Source organism: Castor canadensis, chromosome 15, assembly GCF_047511655.1.
Source record: "Castor canadensis chromosome 15, mCasCan1.hap1v2, whole genome shotgun sequence".
Taxonomy (NCBI): Eukaryota; Metazoa; Chordata; class Mammalia; order Rodentia; family Castoridae; genus Castor; species Castor canadensis.
In genome coordinates, this window is record NC_133400.1 from 65,043,343 (window position 1) to 65,062,504 (window position 19,162).

At 36.4% G+C, this 19,162-nt stretch overlaps 1 protein-coding gene and 1 long non-coding RNA gene across 2 annotated transcripts in view; one reads left to right on the forward strand and one right to left on the reverse strand.

Annotated features, from left to right (window-relative positions):
• Positions 1-2,257: 2,257 nt before the first annotated feature.
• LOC141417297 (uncharacterized) overlaps positions 2,258-19,162 on the reverse strand; it is a 38,427-nt gene continuing 21,522 nt past the window's right edge. The window contains exon 3 of the long non-coding RNA XR_012441819.1: positions 2,258-2,534. This is a non-coding gene — a long non-coding RNA (uncharacterized lncRNA). The remainder of the gene's footprint in view (positions 2,535-19,162) is intronic.
• Positions 9,449-9,833, forward strand: LOC109684711 (translation machinery-associated protein 7). Its single transcript, XM_020161218.2, has one exon. The coding sequence runs from the start codon at positions 9,479-9,481 to the stop codon at positions 9,671-9,673; it is 195 nt and encodes a 64-aa protein (XP_020016807.1). The 5' UTR covers positions 9,449-9,478; the 3' UTR covers positions 9,674-9,833.

Genomic DNA, 19,162 nt, shown 5'->3' on the forward strand with positions numbered 1-19,162 from the left:
TGAGCGAAGATCAGATGCTATGACACAGGTAAAATTGTCTTTGTTGTCATGCTGCTTTCGGTATTTGGAGAAAAACACCAACTAGCAGAACTCAGTCAGCTTGGAATCCAGCATCTTCCCTGACCCCCCTCAGATGCCTGCTGGAAACACTCATGCTAACAGCTGGCCAAAGAGCAGGTTTTTCTGCTCAGCACACATGAGATGTTGCAAATGGGGGCACGTAGTGAGGGTGAGGAGTTGGCAGGGAGAGGTGCCAAGTTTCCAAAATGGAATTGTCTTAATGGATTCACCATGGTCCTGAGGATGGTCAGAGATTTGATGTAACCATTGCCTCTGAGCTGATTGGATACAGAGAACATACTGAAAACCCCTCCAAGCTTGTATGTATGCTTAGAATTATGAGCTGGCACTCTTAGAATTGTTCACTCGCTTTGACAGGATGCATGCAAGCAGCCTGCCTTCCAGAAGTTGATTCATTTATTCATTCATTCCCTGTACATTTCCCGAGCCCCTTTGTCATGACAGGCATTACACTAGGTGCTGGACGAACTAATATAAATAATGCATGTGCACTGCTTCTAGCAGCAACTGGCTTCCTAGAGGTTGTGCTGCAGGGTAGAGAATGTGATGCCATCTGACAGGTACTCCAGGCCCTTAGGGCAATGATTTTTCCACCTTATGATTTAACAAAATAAGGTTAGGTGTAATCAGTCACTGCCTTGTGAATTTGCTTAGCAAAACTCATTATCCGAGCCTCTGACAAAAATTATAAAACTCTAGGATTGGACCCCAAACTGATTACGCCAATGGGAAAATGCCCCTCCATGAAAGTGCAGCCTTTCTTCTAATGCTAATGAACCTAAGGAGTGGTTCCTTTTAATTCAACCCACACTCAGCAAGTTTCCACCCTCTCATGTCTCCCTGTTTGCTATCTTGTGCTGTCCAACACTGTGTCCTTAGCAGGCCAGGAACTGAGTGTGGCATATTTTTATTCTAGTCTTTTCCCCATCTCCATAGGTAGTTTAGGGATTTGCAAATGGTTGTGAGTATTGCTGTTTGTGTGTATGAGAAAGTGGGGTGGGGGAAGTATGGAAGGGAGGGAGGGAGAGAGAGAGAGAGAGAGAGAAAGATGGATGGGGAGGGGCATAAGCTGTTCAGAACTTGAACTGGGAGGTCCTTTAACTACCCTTTAAGTAAAACATATTTTTCATAGGTCTGTGCAGGAATTACACTTTTCAACAGAAAAAAAAAGATTCTAATTTTGCTGTCATTTGTTAGCTATGTTATCTTTGTAAGGCAATTATCATCTAATTCTCTTTTCTCAACCATAAATGCAATGCCTGGGCTAGGGAAATTCTAAATATTCTGGTACCCATTGGTTTCTGCATTTCTTGAGACAAAAATCCTCTTTGAGGTTCTCCACTATTTATTTTATAGTTTCTTTCACCATTTCTTTTGACACTTTAAAGAACTTTCTGAAAACTGCTAGTGTGAGAGATTTCCCATAAATAGTCTATCATATATGTTTCCTATTAGGGCTTCTGACATTCTACATGTTTTCAAAGGTAATTGGAAATACTAGAGACAATTTAAGGGTCATTATTGTGTTAGCCAAGAAAATAGCTAATGATGACTTTAGCTACTGAGCTATTTAGCCGATCATAGAACCCATTAGCTCAATTAAGTAAATCAAATAGGAAAAACATTTAGACTTTTTAAAAAGCCACCCACTACTACCTATTACTTGCCTGTGAGGCTTCTATTTCATGGGGAATTCAGTTTGTTCATTCTATGTAGAAGAAAATGGCCAGGTCATCTGATTTAGCAGATGCAGAGATTTAAGACCACTTAGAAGCTAAAAATGATCTTAAATAGCAATTTTAAGAAAGCAGGCAGGACAAGAAGCCTCCGTTTAAACCAGAGCTCATGCTTTTCTGGAACGGTTCATTTCACAACACTGAGGCAGGTCTGGGGAAAAGCCCATTGACTTTTCTTCCTTCCAACAATTTTCTTCAACCCTGAGTGGTGTGTAAGTTCAGGTAGGCAGACAGCAAGGCACTAGCATTTGGATGAACACTTAAGATCACAAACTTTCTGATTGCGGATTTACAGCATTCAAACATCAGGCATGCACTCAAACTTTCAAAGACCAAGCCCTTGATAAAGTGCTGAGGTTAACTTGTAGCTTTTTATCATTCAAGTGGGCAGTGCATAGGATGTTTGAGGTGACTGGTGGAGAGAAAAAAAAATACCACAGTTCATATTACTAATATTTATTATATAGTTATTATGCACAAACTAAGCTGTTGTGGAGAGAGCAGGTCCTTGGATGAATGTTCAATTTTGATGGAGAAGTGAATATTTCATCTGATTAAAAATTTAGCAAATGATGTAATCTTTGGTGTGCTGGTAAATGGGTCACAAATGGCTCTCCTTCACTGCTTTGCATCACTTGCTGATTTTCATGGTGGAGACACTCTCTTCATCGTTGATATCAAGCTACTAGTGTGGTGTCATTTGGCTTTTCCCAGCTGCTGGAAATTTGACAAAAATTGGCTTTAGTGAACTAGTATAGTATAATATTGAATGTGACTTAAGCTACAGAATAAAGAAAGAATAGCTTAGATTTTAAGAAAGTAATTCTTAGACCACACACCTAAATGCTCACTTTGTTGTTAACTTGCATCCCAAATTGGGAGAGGCTGAGAACACCCTTGCTAAGAAGCCTTTGGAAAAAAAGGAATTCTCCTTTCTACATATAGCTACTCCTCAGCTATAGTGTGACCAGAGCAAAAGCAGGCCATTCCATCTCCCTGGAACTCATATGTAAAATAAACAGATTTCATAACTGAAAGGTGTATGTTTTCTTCTATGTCTGCTACTCAGTGTGCAGTCTAGCTACTAATCACTTCATGATCAGTACAGATCAGTACTGATTATTATAGATCATTATGCTACAATTTGGATCTAGAATGTTCCCTAAAGGCTCATGTGTTATAGGCTGGGTTCCCAGCATGATGCTGTTGGAGGTGGTAGACACTTGAAGATAGGCCTAGTGGGAGGATTTCAGGTCATTAGGGCATGTCTTCAAAGAGAACTGTGGAACTTTGGTTTCTTCCTCTTTTTTCTTTCTCTTAGCAATGAAGAGAGTCATTTTATTGTATCACAATCTACCCCCACAGGCCCAAAGGCAATAGGGACAACTGATCATGGTTTGAAACCTCCAAAACAGAATCAAAAGAAACCCTTTCTATAAACTGGTTTAGTTCCATATGAATTTTAGAATTGGTTTTTTATTTCTGAGAAGAATGTCATTTGGGATTTTGATGGGCATTGCATTGAATTTGTATTTTGCTTTCGTTAGTATAGCCGTCTTAACAATATGTGTTCTGCCAGTCTATGAACATGGGAGGATTTTCCATCTTCTAGTGTCTTCTCCAATTTCTTTCTTCAGTGCTTTATAGATTTCATTGTAGAGATCTTTAACCTCTTTGGTTAAATTATCGCAGCACTATTCACAATGCCCAAATTGTGGAACCAGCCTAAGATGCCCACTGACAGTGATTGGATAAAGAAAATGTGGCACACAAATGCAGGGCAGTTTAACTTGGCCATTAAGAAGAATGAAATTAATTTATTTGCTATAAAGTGGTACTGGAGGTCATCATGTTAAGTGAAATAAGCCAGTTCCACAAAAGTAAATATTGCATGTTAGCTCTTATTTTTGGAACTTAAAGGAAAAACAACACAAAACCAAAAACAAGTCTATGAAAATAGAAGGGGGACTAAAAGGTAGAAGAGAAAGGGGCAAGGGGGAGGGGGAGGGAGCTAAAAGGCAGCAACGGGGAGGTGAAGATGATCAAAGTACATTATACGCATGTGTGGGAATGCCATAATGAAACCCTTACTATGTAGAATTAATAGTCACTAATTTATAAAATGAATAAATTGGTTATCTCAGGTATTTGGTATAGTACCTCAATCATAAGTGTCAATATGTTCCTAAAACGTAAGTGATCACCACCCAGATAGGAGAGAAGAAGTTCTTCAAGCTTCCCCAGGGATGTGCTAGGAGTCTGACTGCTTCCTATGAGATGCTTCTTGATGGACAAACCTGCTTTCTCTAAGACTGTCTCCTTCCTTCTGTCAACATTGTCCCTCTCATCTCAGCCCACCCAGTGCTGTACTTAATCCTGCTCTTGCTGTTGTGGCCTAAGAAATGTGTCTTCTTTTTTTTTTCTCCCTACCTCTCCTTTCACCTGTGTGTCATGAGGTGGTCATGCATATATTCTGTCATGGTCATTCTGAAATATTCATTGCTAGAAGTAACACAAGAATATTGAATTAGAAAAAAACACATATGATTTAATTCTCTAATATAATAATGATATAACATGAAACTGGTCACTAACAGTTGTCTACTCAAGTATGCCCTAATATTCAGTGTTTTTATTGACACATATCTTGGTTGTGCATCAACGCTGTGCACAATCCAGTCTGTAGATACCTGTTGAGTGGGAATAGATGGCTGAAGTTCTATCTGTGCAAATGGATGAACTTGCCTCAAGCTCATTTTCAAGCTTCAAGGGCTAAGAGACATTTTCCCTATTTCTATATATTTCCCTGGGTTGTCTGTTTATTCCTAGAGAATGGCAAATAGCATCTTGCACCGTGGGTGGAGAAGGATTTTGGCAGGAAAATCATACTCTTTACCTGTCACCTACCTTCCAGAACCACATGACAGGATAGCATGAGAAAGTGGAAAACACACCATGCAATTGCCAACAGTTGGGAGAGCAGCAAGTGAACTCCAGTGGGTGGCGCTTGTCCCCATTTCTGTGTCTGATCTGAAGCTTGTACAACAGATGTACTGGGGGCTGGAAGCTGGTGGTGCTCATATGGGGAGGTGAACACGCGAGGGAAAGGCCCAGACCACGTCTCGCGGAGGAAGCTGAGTGCCACAGGCTTGTGAACAAACTGATCCTGCTGGGTGGTGCTTCAGCAATACTATGACTGATTGCAGTGCTAGAAGCAATGGTAAACCTTGCTAACTTAACATTTTTAGAAGGCTGGAGTGCCAGAACTAGATTATATGGGACTTTTCACAAACTCTGTGGTTTTCTGTTTATTTCTGAGTAAATCTTAACCTCCAACTCGAAAAAAACTAACGTCCCAGAAACCTTTTGTTTCTGCTTCTAATTATAAAAATGGCGTGAGAATATTATAAATCCAGTGTTTTTTTTCTGTAGTCAACCTGATGTCTTTTGTGTGTATAGTATTTAATGCTTCTTCTTATCCCTGGGTTAATTTCTTCCTGTGCTCTTCTTTCTCTCACAATACCTATTGTAGCTTTCATATTTCTCAAAATAAAACAACAACAGCAAAAAGGAATTTCAGGGAGCTGTAGTATAATCCTCTCTTTAAAGTACTAAATAAACTCTTCTCAGGACATTAGGAGAAATTTCCACAATAAAACTTGTAAAAAAATTATTCGTGAGAGAGGGGAAATTTACTTGGAATTATCAATTCAGAGCTAATCTTTAACACCATTATTTAAGTCAATGTGTGTATTTAGTTTAAATGGGGTGTTAACCACAGGACAGATAGGGATTTTCTGGCCTTGTTTTGACCAATGAAAAGTTGAAATTGCATAGATTTTTATACCTTAAAATTGGAACAAAAATGGGAGTTTATACAAGATGTGACATTGTGATTTTTTAAGAAGTTGGTGAAGAGACAATGTCTGTTTCTAATTACACAAAGTAGTTAAGAAAAAGAATTTAAGTCAGTGGATATCTTTCCTATCATTAGTTATGATTTAAACCAGCTCATGTTTTATCCTTTCATTATTTACAGGACATCTAATGACTGGTCTGATTGAATTTAAACATTTGCTTCTGGCTTTGTGTGTGTAGAACTAGGGTCTAAAACAGTCAGATACTTTACAACAGGACTTTTGTGTTTTGTATGAAATAAAACATTTCACAAGACAACTTCTCTATTTCCCTCATTTTGATTCTCTGCTTATTTACATGAAATAATACAAATGAGATCATTAGTCATGGACAACATTGTCAATTAAAAGTGAAATCAGTGATAAACTCTATATGACTGGCCTCAAATTATTTATTGCATTTTAAGAGAAATGTTTTATCATTGAAAAGCCCACTATTTTAATTCATCACCTGGACTCTAAATCCAAAGAAAGGATTTGAGTACAAAGTCTTCATTTGAAGAGAACTGGAAAAAATTCTCATCACGTGAATAATCTGCAATTGCTTAAATAGTCTCAAAGGCTTCAGTACTATAGTTGTTAGAAGGTAGATCTCCAGACATGGCCTTGTACCCAGAAGGCAAATCCTTGCCCCATTCATACATGAGTCACTTAGAGGAGAGAAATGCTACAAGCAGAGTGATTAGAAAATTCTTTATGATTGTGAAACTGAAAAGGGGTGATGGAATGGGTTTCTTTACCCTCGTCTACATAAGCAATTTATTGATTTGAAGGACAGATGACTGGTGTTGCCACTACCTTGCATTCCAATGTAACCATGAATTAGTTCCCAAATACCAATGTAAGTACTTTCCTGTTCACACGTTGTATTTGGAGAAACAGCTGCAAATATTACTCATTGTGCTGTACCCACTCATTCAGCACAACCTCTTGTCCCCAGAGTGGACTAAATGACTAATGAAATCATACATCCACCCTTTACCCAACTTGGTATGTGAACAATAAATTGCCTCAAGATTGGTTCAGATTACTACATTAATGGAAACAAAAAAAAAAAGAAAGAAAGAAAATTGGACAGAAAATAATGAAATTTGTTCTAAAATCTGTACTTTTAGAGTTCATTAGTCAGTAACCATAAAATTTTAAAACTGAAATGAATGTTAGAGATTGCAAAAATAAGAGCAGGCATGAAAATAAATGACTCTGATCCAACATAAAAACACTGAACATGGAATCAGGAGACACAGGCAGTTAAAATGTTTTATGAACAAGAAACATGTCATGGTAGCTGAATGACTTCTGTAGGTCATTTTCCTAATAATTAGGATGGGACTTCATAATGAGTTTCCTACAGGGATCAAATTTTGAGAGTACAGGGAAGGAATCTCCAAATTCTTGGCTTATAAATTCCATTTTTATTTAACTTTTACATGTTTCTAACATAATCATAGGTGATGACGAACAAATATAAAAAATTAAATGTGATTCATATACAATATGTATATATAATTTGTCCACACATAAATATACACATATGAAAATTAATGTTATATATTAACTACAATATATAAATTAATGTATTATATATACATATGTATGTGCATTTATTATTTATATCCATATATATGAATCCATTGGGATTGGAAAAAGAAGTGAAAGGAAATTTTTATTAAACTCTGATTACAGTATGTATGTTTTTAGTAAGTGAAGAATGAAGCATAATATGTGTAATAAAAACACGGTTAAAAGAAGTAATGCTTTACATGAGAAGATACTATGATGCTGTAGACCTTTACCTCTATCACCATAAATGACTGGGTTAATACCAGTATGAAGAAAACACAGAAACAATATGAAGAAAAAGAGCAATACCATGTGTTTCCCTGACCCTAAAAATTAATATTATCTTAAGAATATTTTACCATTTGCTAACAAATTAGAACCATCTCAAGATGTTTTCACTCCAACAAAGCCAAGAAATGCCTTCCATAGGAACTAAAATAAGCAAAACAAAATAAGAATGCAGAACATAGACAAGTAAAGGAGATGTCCATCATTCAACAGAGAAATTCTGAATGTGCCATTCCTCTTAGGCCTTCCAAGAGTATTTTTTTTATTTATATGAATCATCTACTTGGCTATTTACTGAGATCCCTCCATAAAAACCAAATCACTCAGGACAGAGAATGGAAGGTATCTAATTTTTCTGTTCCTACTTTTGTTTCTAGAAAGGTTGTAGGATTATGGACAGGATGTAGCCCCTGCCATGATTTGTTACTAAAGCTGAGAGTTTAAACCTTGTAGAGTACCTAGATGTACCAATTGGGCAAGAAAAAGAGTTAAAGGGGATCCAATTTGAAAAGCAGGAAGTTAAACTAGCCTTGGTTGCAGCTGAAATGATCTTATGATTAAAAAAAAAAAAACCCTAAAGACTCCATCAGAAAACTATTCAAATTGGTAAACAAATTCAGTGACATTGCCAGAAACAAGATCAACATACAAAGATCATTATTATTTGTGAATACCAATAATGAACTGGCTAAAATGAAATCATGAAAGTATAACATTTACATAGCAGCAAAAATATCTACAGTAAGTTTAGCTAAGGTGGTAAAAGAACTCTACAATAAAAACTATAAAATACTAAAGAAAGAAATTGAAGAGAACACAAAAATGGAAAAACATTCCATTTATAGAATGTAAGAATCAATATTATTTTAAAAAATCCCTAATACTTAAAGCTATCCAGATTCAATGCAATCCCTATCAAAATACCAGTGACATTGTTCATAGAAATAAAAAAAAAAGTTCTTCTAAAACTCACATCCACTAACGACTGAATAGCCAAAGCAATTGTAAGCAAAAAGAACAATGCTGGAGGCATCACAATACCTGACTGCTAAACATACTACGAAACTGTGCTGATGAAAACACATCTATCTGTCCATAACAAAGTAAATGACAGCAGATTAATTCCTCTGTTGTAAACTATAAAGAGAGAAAATAGAGAGGCAACTGGTTTGGGAATTGGAAACAGTACAAACCTTGCTATCTCAGAAAGCTCTTTGCCTAGGGCTCTGGAGAAGACTAAGCTGTACAGTGGGGGAAGTCCCAGAAATTTCCATATGCTTTCCCCTCAAGTTCTCGGTTGAGAGCTTGGTTGAGTGTGCACAAGGTGAACTTGGGTGGTTACTAGAGAGCAGAAATGGAGGACAGAGTGGAATTGACTTGCTAGAGTTTGGACAGTTGTATGAGATTCTGGAGTTCCAGTATAGCCTGAGTGGAACACCTTGTTGACACTTTGGCATTCAGCTGACACATCACAAAATTCTCCTTCAGGAGTAAAAGTCGTGTGCCAGGGAGAGTCTGAAATGAAACCAAGACTACAAGTTTAGCTTAATTAGGTAGTAAGCTGATTGCCTACTAGAGCAAAAGTCTACTTTACAGAGGAAGATGGCAGAATTCTTAGGCTCTAAAATGTACCATTCGTGGTGTTGAAGGCACAATAAAAATTGCTAGACATAAAAAACAGAAAAATATGATCAATTAAAAGAACACTGTCTGTTAGAGAATCTCAGCAGAGAAATGGAAATGGAGAGAGTGAGAGAGAAAGAAGTGTGGGGTGCACTCAAAACTAAGGAAATCTTGATCTTGAGTGTGAGGCAGCCTGGGCTACATAGGAAAACTGTCTCAAAAAAACAAAGGAAGGAGGATCAGGGTCTTGGGGAAGGGGCGGCAGGCGCCATGTCCGGCCGCGAAGGTGGCAAGAAGAAGCCCCTGAAACAGCCCAAGAAGCAAGCCAAGGAGATGGATGAGGAAGATAAGGCTTTCAAGCAGAAACAAAAAGAGGAGCAGAAGAAACTCGAGGAGCTAAAAGCGAAAGCCGCGGGGAAGGGGCCCCTGGCTACAGGTGGAATTAAGAAATCTGGCAAAAAGTAAACTAGTCTTGTGCCGAGATGATGGTGACCCTGATTCCATTCCTATTTAAACATCTGGATTTCCTGCCATAACATCTTTTGCCACCTATGGTCAGAATGAAGTGTTGTATTGGAGTCTGTTGTACATTTAAGAATAAACAACTTTAGTTAAAAAAAAAAAATCATAGTTCAGTGGCTTGTTGTGTCTAGTGTGTCAGCCATTTGTACCTCAGCTGTGAATTTAAAATAAACCCAGCCTAGAATCCTGAAAAAAAAAAAAAAAAAAAAAAAAAAAAAACAAAGGAAGGAAGGAAGAAAATAAAGGGGGATTGCAACTTACATTAAAAAAATTCATCAAAAGGAATTAATAGCAGATTGAAAATAAAGGAACTATCATAAACTAAAGACAGATTGATAGAAATTATCCTATCTGAAGAACAGAGTAAAAAATGTAAAAAGGTTTTCAGAATTTGGGGTCACAATTTATATAATACCTAATTTACATATTATTACATAATATGTAATATTTAATTATTATATATTACTAATTGGAGTCCCAGAAAAACAAGGTAAGAATATTTTAAGAAATAATAGTTCAACTGTTTGAAATTTGGTGGAAAATGTCAACTTACACAATAAGGAAGCTCACTGACTTATAAGCAAGATTAATGCAAAGTAAACTACACTTAGTCCCATCCTAGGCAAACTTCTAAAAACCAAAGAAAAAGAAAGAAACTTGAAAAATTACATTCAAGGGAAAAGTAACATAAATGATGACTTACTTCTCATCTGAAATAATAAGTCCAGAAGTCAATGGAATAAAAGTTTTTTAAATGCTGGCAAAACAAAACGTTATGTCAATTCAGGATTCAAAATAAAGAAAAAATATCCTCCAAAAACAAGTCTGAAACAAGACATTTTCAGATAAATGAAAACTAAAAGAAATTATGTCAGCAAAACTAAATTATAAAAAATATCATAATGGGTGTTCTTAAAGACGAAAGGAAATGATAGCACATGGAAATTTAAATTTACTAGAAAGAATGAAGACCAGTAACTCAGTAAATAAAGATATCAAGTAAAGAATGTGCTTCTTTTCCCTCTTATAAAATCCTAAATGACAACTGTTGGTTTAAAATTAAAATGATAATATTGTAGGGTAACATTTATTCATTATGTAGAAGTATGAAAACATTAGTGCAATGGCTAGGGAGCAGAAGAAATTATACTGCTGCAAAAGTATTGACTGTGAACACTCAAGTATGAAGAATCAGAGCCAAAGTGTGAATTGGAAACTCAGAAGTGGAAATGTGAAATATTAAGTGTGAAGTGGGACAATATTGACTCTAGGTGGACTTGGAATTGCATACTGGCTTTCACTGTTTTATAAAATACATTGGTTAAATGGTACCATTATCAAAAAATCCCTTGGCCTATATCAATTTTATTTCTGTTCAGTTTTCACTAGATACTTTGCTCTGAGTAATGTCTGGAAGATTATATATCTGTTGGCAGAGAAAGTCATGACCAAAAAATTTGTGTGGGGTATTTTTTCAGGTTTGTATTTTATTTGTAAGAAGCCAAATTGAAAATAAAATTCGAATGACTTAATTCTTAAAAAAAATAGTCTAATAAGTTCAGGATGTTTTGTTATCTCTTGTAGTAATCACTTAAAAACCAATTATAATCATGATTATGCTAAATGCAAATGCTCTAAATGCTCAAGTCAAAAGTTTGAGATTGTCAGAACGAACTTTAAAAATGCAAGTTTCAACTACATGCTACTATGTGAGATATATCTTACATATAAAGTATGGGAAAAGATGTATCATGAAAATCATAAGTAAAATAAAGCAGACATGGCTACATTAATCAGAGGCAAAATTGACTTCAGGAAGTAAAGTTTATAAAAGGGGAACAATTTACAATGATTTAACAAATCAATTCATCAGGAGTATACAGCATTTCCACAAGCATAGGACTTAATAGTAGACCTGACTATCAAAATATGTAAAGCAAAACACTGACAGTAGACAAAGAAATAGACGATAGTTGGAGTTTTTAACACATTGTTCTAGTAATTATTAAATCATATCTATGTAATATATATATACATATATATAAATCATTAAAACTTCAGAAGAGCTGAGCACTATTAACTAATCTGACTTAATTAGCACTTATGGAACACAATAATTGCAGAATGCACATTCTTCTCAGCTATGCCTGGCTCAAGAAAGATCACATATTGAGCCACAAAGGGTGATTCAATCAATTTTAAACCACTGAAATCTAACTGCATATAACATCTGACAATAGCTTAAACTAGAAACCAGTTTAAATTAGAAGGCCCTAAATATTTGAAAAGTTAATAAGGTATTTCTAAATATCCCATGGAATGAGTTTTTTAAATTACAAGCAAAAATTTACAAATCTGAATTGACAATTAAAACACAGAATTTAAAAATATGTAGCATGCAGCTTTAGAATTACTTAAAAGGAAATTTATCATTTTAAATGCCTTACTAGGAAGAAAAAATTCAAAATTAATAACTAATTTTCCACCTTATGAAGGCAAGTAAAAGTGAAAGAAAGTAGAATGAAAGGAATAATACAAAGCAAAACTCAATGGAATCAAGGCAATTAGAAGATATTAGCAAAGCTAAAAATTGTTTCTTTAAAAGATCTAAGAAATTGATAATCTCCTTGAGAAACTAATCAAGAAACAATGAGAGAGAAAAAAATAGATAATGTAAATAGTGGGATTCAAAGAAGAAGAAAATCTTACTACAGATCTTCCAACAAGGTAAGATAATGATAAATTTTGACAAATAAATTTGATAATTTGGAAGAAGAGAACTTACTTGACACTTACCAAAACTGATTTAAAAAGAAATACAAAATCTTGGTTGTCTTATATCTACTAGAGAAATTTAATTTTTGATTAAAAAAAAATCTCCCCACAAAGATACATGGAGACACAGAGAGTTCAACTGGTAAGTACTATCAGACTTTGAGATAGGGAATAGTAGCTTGTGCAGAAGTTCTGTCTAGATCTACCTTCACAGACTCCTCAGTGGGACAAAAATCTTAATCTCAAAGGAAGAACAAAAACTGTCAGTTTAGGGCATTGGTGAACATCTACTGTAGCAGAAGGAAGGGAAGAGAAAAAATAAAATTGTATCCTGAGAGAGCAGCAGCCCAGGACTTGAGCTGCTAGAGAGTCAGGGTTGCTTGTGAGAACCATACCTGTGAGTCCTCACCCACAGCGCCTGCCTTACATTAGTGAGGATCAAAGTATCAGAGAATGTTCTCTTACTCCAATCCACCACCAGTAGCAAGTGTTAAGTAAATACAACCCTTTGCAAAGATTACTAGGACAGAGAGATTCTTTCTGGGGAATAGTATAGAAGGAAGATTCAGAGTCAAAATGAGAATAGATACATTCTCATTTTGAATAGATAGTCACAATGTAACCCATACCCTAAATACAAAGTATCACTAGAGGAGTTTGAGACTATGGTTCACTGAAGTTAACTATAGTAATAACAAACTTCAAATGCAGTCCAACACCTGAGGACATTAATGCAAAACCCTAAATTGAAGATCTAGCACCAGGAAAGACATATATATCTGTGCTCTTTGCAGTATGACAAGATTCCAACAAAAAATTATAAGTTGTAAGAAAAGACAAAAAAGAGTTTGAAGAGAAAACTAATCATCATAGACAAAGTTGTAACTCAGACATTGAACACAGTTTAACATAATTATAATTAATGTTGAAATACTAAAGGAAAAGGTAAGCAACATGCAAGAGCAGATAGGCAATTTCATCAGAAAGATAAATTGTAAGAAAGAATAAAATGGAAATACTAGAAAACAAAAACACACTATCAAAGATGAAGATCATTTTTGATGGTTTTAATTGACAGACTTGATGCAGACAAAGAAGGAATCAGTAAACTTGAATATCAATCAGTAGAAACTCCACAAACTGAAGTGCAAAAGAAGAAAACAGTAAAATGGCATCAATCAAATCAAAACATAGCATCCAAGAATTTCAGGCAATATCAAGTGGTCTAAAATGTGCATAACTGGGATTTCAGAAGGAGAAAAAAGAGATAATGGGGCTAATGAAATGCTCAAAGAAATAATAGCTGAGGATTTTCAAAAATTAATAAAATCCAAGATCTAAATCATAGACCCAAGAGGCTCAGAACATTCTAAGCAGGATAAATATACAAACAAACCCACAAATAAAAACCATCTAGGCATGCTCTATTCAAAATGCTGAAAACAAAAGTCAGCATGGACATCTAAAGGCAGACCAAGAAAAAGATACATTACCTGCAGGGAAGCAGGATAGAAATGACAGCACATTTCTCATCAGAAACATGCCAGCAACAAGACAATGATATGGCATCTTTAAGATGCTGAAAACTATGGGAATAAATGGATTGGTAGCAGACAAACTTTGTGACAATAATAATAAACAATAAAGGAAAAATTTTTAAAAGATAAAGAAATGTTAAAGGAACTTCTTCAGACTTAAGGAATATGACATGCATCAGAAACTTAAATCTACACAAAGAAATAAAGAGCAGTAGAGTTGAAATAAATGGACATAAAATATTTTTTTCTTGCTATTGATTAACATAAGTAATTTTTCAAAAGGAATTCACAATGATGTGTTGTTGAATGTTTGGCACACTGTTATAATGTACTAACTCCTCTCACAGTGTAATTTATTTGAAGATAGAAACAAATTATTTAAAATGTATATTATAATTCCTAAGACAACTACTATCAATTATTTAAATAATAACTCAATAGAGAAGATAAAATTGAACTACACTTATTTAATTAAACCTAGAGAAGAAAGAAAAAGAAGAAAAATTAACAAAGAACAAATGAAGCAGGTAGGAATCAAATATCTATACAGTCCATTTTAATACAACCATTTCAAAATCTGGCCCAAACACAACAGTTGTTCATAGTCTTCTACTATTGTTTTAATATATCTGTGGATTAAAAACAACATGTTCCTCATTTTTTTGTAACTTATGTCCTCACGTGTTTTTCCTTGATTGGTCTGACACAGATGATAATGATAGGCAAACATAAGCCTGACTGGCAGGAATGCTATTCATAATCCATAGATGAAAAACATTTTTGAAGATTTCTAAAGACTAGATCTTACAACCCCTGGGCATTTGAAACTCAGTCCTCTAATAGCTGCACTGTTCTGTCTCCAGAATCTACAAAAAATTTTCCAAGAATTTTTTTATCAATTTATTAGACATTAGACAGCATTTATTGCCATTTTACATTCCACTTTGTCCCAAACACTATTTGAGGTAAATAAAGACAAGCCTTTGATGTTTGCAAAACTTCAGGAGAAAAGGAAGTTATAGATTTGATACCTTCCCTGAGAGCAATTGAAGACACAAAACTACACACATACCCTTGGGGACCAACTCGAACTTTTCCTTCCTCTCTCCCTCAATCCTTAGGAGGAGCTCTGGCCTGTTTAGTCCTGGAGAGGAACTTTTGTGGGAGGTGACAAGTCATTAAAATTCTCCCTTTCTGTACTGAGGTACAGATGACTCCCGGATGGTCTTGGCAGCCAAACTTGGGAGAAGGTCACTGTGACTTAAGACAGAAGGAACTGATTAGACAGAGCAGAGTACTTCCTGTCCAAATCCCTCCATTTGTATCATTCATGAATAGCAAATAAATATCTACTCTGTTGAAGATAATTAAAAAAAAGAACCTCCCTTTATTGGGTCTTTTAATTCCTTTGGCCCCAAGGTTGTCAGGCTGGGAAACTCAAGCAAGGTCAAGGTAAATTCTGTGGAAAAAAAATAGCAAAAAAGGATTAGCTAGATTTTCTTACCTGTTTCTGGCTTTATCCTTCAGTGAAGATATTCTGGAGTCTTTCCTAAGATCACCTCTTCAGAAAAGAACAAGGTCTCAGTGTGAAACTGGATCCTGGGAAGCCCTGCTAAGTGCAGTGGGCATTGCCAAGGTGGAATGGGTATGCATTTGCAGAATTCTGGCTCTACAAGACTGGCCAGTGCCAAGTGCACAGTGAGATGATGCAAAGACTTCTCAATCCAGGAAAGAGGATGCTTCTTGAGAGGAGAGGAGAGGGAAGGCTCTGTGGAGGGACAGGACCCAAGCTGCATTCTGAAGTTGCTTGGTTGTAGGCAGGTGAGATTCAGGGGGAGACAGTGGGATATTGGCATAGAACCCAGGGTGACTGCTTTTGGCTAAAACTCATGAAGAATGATTATTGTGATTCTTCTATGCATTGCAGGGGCAGCTGACCCTGCATTGCCTGCTGGGAAAGTATCTGTCAGTGTTGCAGAGTTTTCTCTTTGCTACTGCTGCTAGAGGGGTAGATTCTGAACACAGTTATTAAAGTCTTTAGTGGCTGTTTGATCCCTTGTCTGAAGCTTTTGAATTCATTTTAAATCAACTTCAATCTTGGCGATTTTGGAGGGAGGTAGAGCCTTTCAGTTACTCTAATTCCTACCTGCAGGTACAGCCTGTCCTTTTGTAGAATGCATTTTACTGGTATTTATGGAACAATTTACCCTGTCTATTCAAACACATTAAAACACTTATTTTTGCTTTTCTCAATTCAGTCAATTGTTAATTATCATGTTGTCATTTTTTCCAGACTTGGCACCAAAACTTTATTCATTCTCCTTAGAAATTCTGCCACCAACCTACTATAAAAACTGTCATTATTTCTCAAAGTCACAGTCCTGACATCTGCTAAGTAAAGGTTTATTTAACACTTCAAAAGTCAATCTACACAGCTGACTAGACTCCTTCAGAATCTTACAGCTTGCTCTTGTCAAATATTTGGGATAATAAAATTTGCTTTTAGAAAAATATTTGGTTTTCATAGAAAAGAAAATGCTCATTATTTATCAAAAATTATTTTGTTTCTTTCCCTGAAAAATAAAAAAACCTCAACTTTTCTTATCAATTGGTTTTCAGAAAAAAACATATAAAATACAAGAAATCAGAATAATTTCTGTTTCATTTCAAGCAACAAATTCTTCTTCTAATACCCCTAAAGGTTGAATGGCTCATGTAAGTTCCAGATAAACTGTTGCAAAGAAAATCACTGCAACATGATGGGCCCTGAGAGGAGAGAGGTAGCTGCTGCCTCTCCTTGTTCCAGTGGGCATTCCTCTGGTCTCTGCATAGCCCTGTCTGAGTGATTTGGATTTGCACATGGCCTTATGTGTTGAAGATCCTCTTTGACACATATCATCAATCTAGAGGACAAATCCCCACTTGTCTCCTAACATTGCTGGAAACAAAGTAAGGGAATAGATCATATGGTCTATATTGGCTTTGTGCTAAGAACTTTCCTTGAGCTGCCTTATTTGGTTATGATATGGTTTGGATATGAAATATCCCCCCAAAACTCATGTGTTGTAGGCGTGTTCCTCGATGCATCAGTATTCAGAGGTGGAGCCTCTGGTGGGTTATTAGAGCTGTAACCTCATCAAGGGATTAACCCAAGGATGGGCTCATAGCTGAGTGGGCTATCAGGATATGGGTCCTACTTTGAGAAAGCAGGACAGTGGGGTGTGTCTTGAAGGGTATATTTTGACCTTGCCCCTTCTCCCCATCTCTTGGCTGCCATGAGGTGAGTAGCTTTGCTCCACACAAGCTTCCACAATGATGCTCTGCCTTGCTAGAGGCTGGGAAACAGTGGAGCCAGGTGACCATGGATGGAAACCTCCGGATCCAAAATAAACCTATTCTCCTTTATTTATCTCAAGTATTTTGTCACAAAAATGGAAAGCTGACTAAAACACTTGTTTAATCTTTACCATGGTCCTTCAAGGTAAGTATCGTCTTACCCAGGAATTGAAGTCAAAGCTTATAATTGATTGCTGCTTTCCAGTAAGCTATAAAATACCGTGCTTGATTCTTTCACTGACAAACCTTTTCTTCTCATTTAGCAAAATACAATTCCAAGCTAAAACCTTTTCTTCAGTGACAACACATGTCTCTGTGGTTATGCACATTCATGAACCTACACATTTTCTTAACTGTGGGTGAGTATTTGCAGATATACTGTGTTCTTAGCATGTGGACCTATTATCTAAAATCAGAGTGATGGACTGAGCTTAAAGTCTATTGGAATTTTATGTGTGTGTTCACGTACAGAATTATTTGCTCCTGCTTCTGACATAGAAGTACAGAATTATTTGTTACTGCTTCTGACATAGAAGTCATGAAATTTTCTCTCTAGTCCCACTCCTAGGTATTCCTCATACTGCATTGGGTAACAGAAAGAGCAATGAACAAGAAAAGAGAAGCCCTGGTCTGTCGTACTTGTTCTGCCATGAATTAGCTATTTCACATTGCAAAAATCACTTGGCTTCATTCAATTCCATTCACTTTTTGGTGTAAAAAGAGAATGGTTGCTATAAAAACCAAATAAATAATGTGGAAGTAATTTGAAAACTATAATGAACTTCTGGGGATGTTCAAGTTCAAATTCATTTCTGTTACACCCTGAGTAGAACCCTTCCAGCTTCCAATCTTCAGTTGAAAACTAACCTCTTTATCCCTGTTCACCAGATTCTAGGTTATAAAAAACTGGAATAGCTCCAATGATCTTAAACAGAAAGAGAGGGCTCTTTGGGAGACTATAGTAGGCTCTTGGGGTCCCTGCGTGACCTAGGAAATGAGAACAGGAGGTCTTTAGAGGCCAGATGAACGGAAGAGTTTAGAAGGACACGGCACCAAAGAATGCTACTGCCACTGCTTGATGCCAAGGATGCCAGTCTTGAAGGAATTCTAAACTCCTTCTCTGACTTTGCATCTCTTGTTTTGGATTCAGAGACCCAGGGAGGTGAGTGATTAGCTGAACATAGGTCCCATCACTGTGCCACCTAATATACCAGGGATTGGGCGAATGATCTTGCTCCTTCATCTTCCATCACACGCAAAAATAACCTCATATATGACAGATGCTATGCACAAAAGGAGAAGCCCCCACACAGGAACAGGGTCTGGGGGCTAGACAGTGAAACAAAAACAACTCAAATGCACATTCAAGACCTCCTGGAAAAGCTGGCCCTGCTTCACTCATTAGCCTCATAAAGCAACCCCAATGGCCCCAGCCTTGCTAGCCATTTTGCTTCCTTTTTGTTGCCAAGTTCTTTTCCATGTCAGGGCCACCCAACTGAGACATCTGGGATTCTTCACTGTTCTCCAGCTTCCCTTTTGGCTGACTCTTCCTCAGCCTTCCAGTCTCAACTTGTGGGGAAAATACTTACCTGATCACCACCATTCTTGCCAAATTCTTAGCCCCACTCCCACCTCATCACGTACTCCCACATTAATTTGTGCTTCTTCTTCATAGCACTTAAAATTAAATAATCATTGGCATGGTCTTGCAAATGTCTACCTTACTCAGTAGGATATACAAGCTTCATGAGAATAAAGTCTATCTATCACATTCAAGGATATA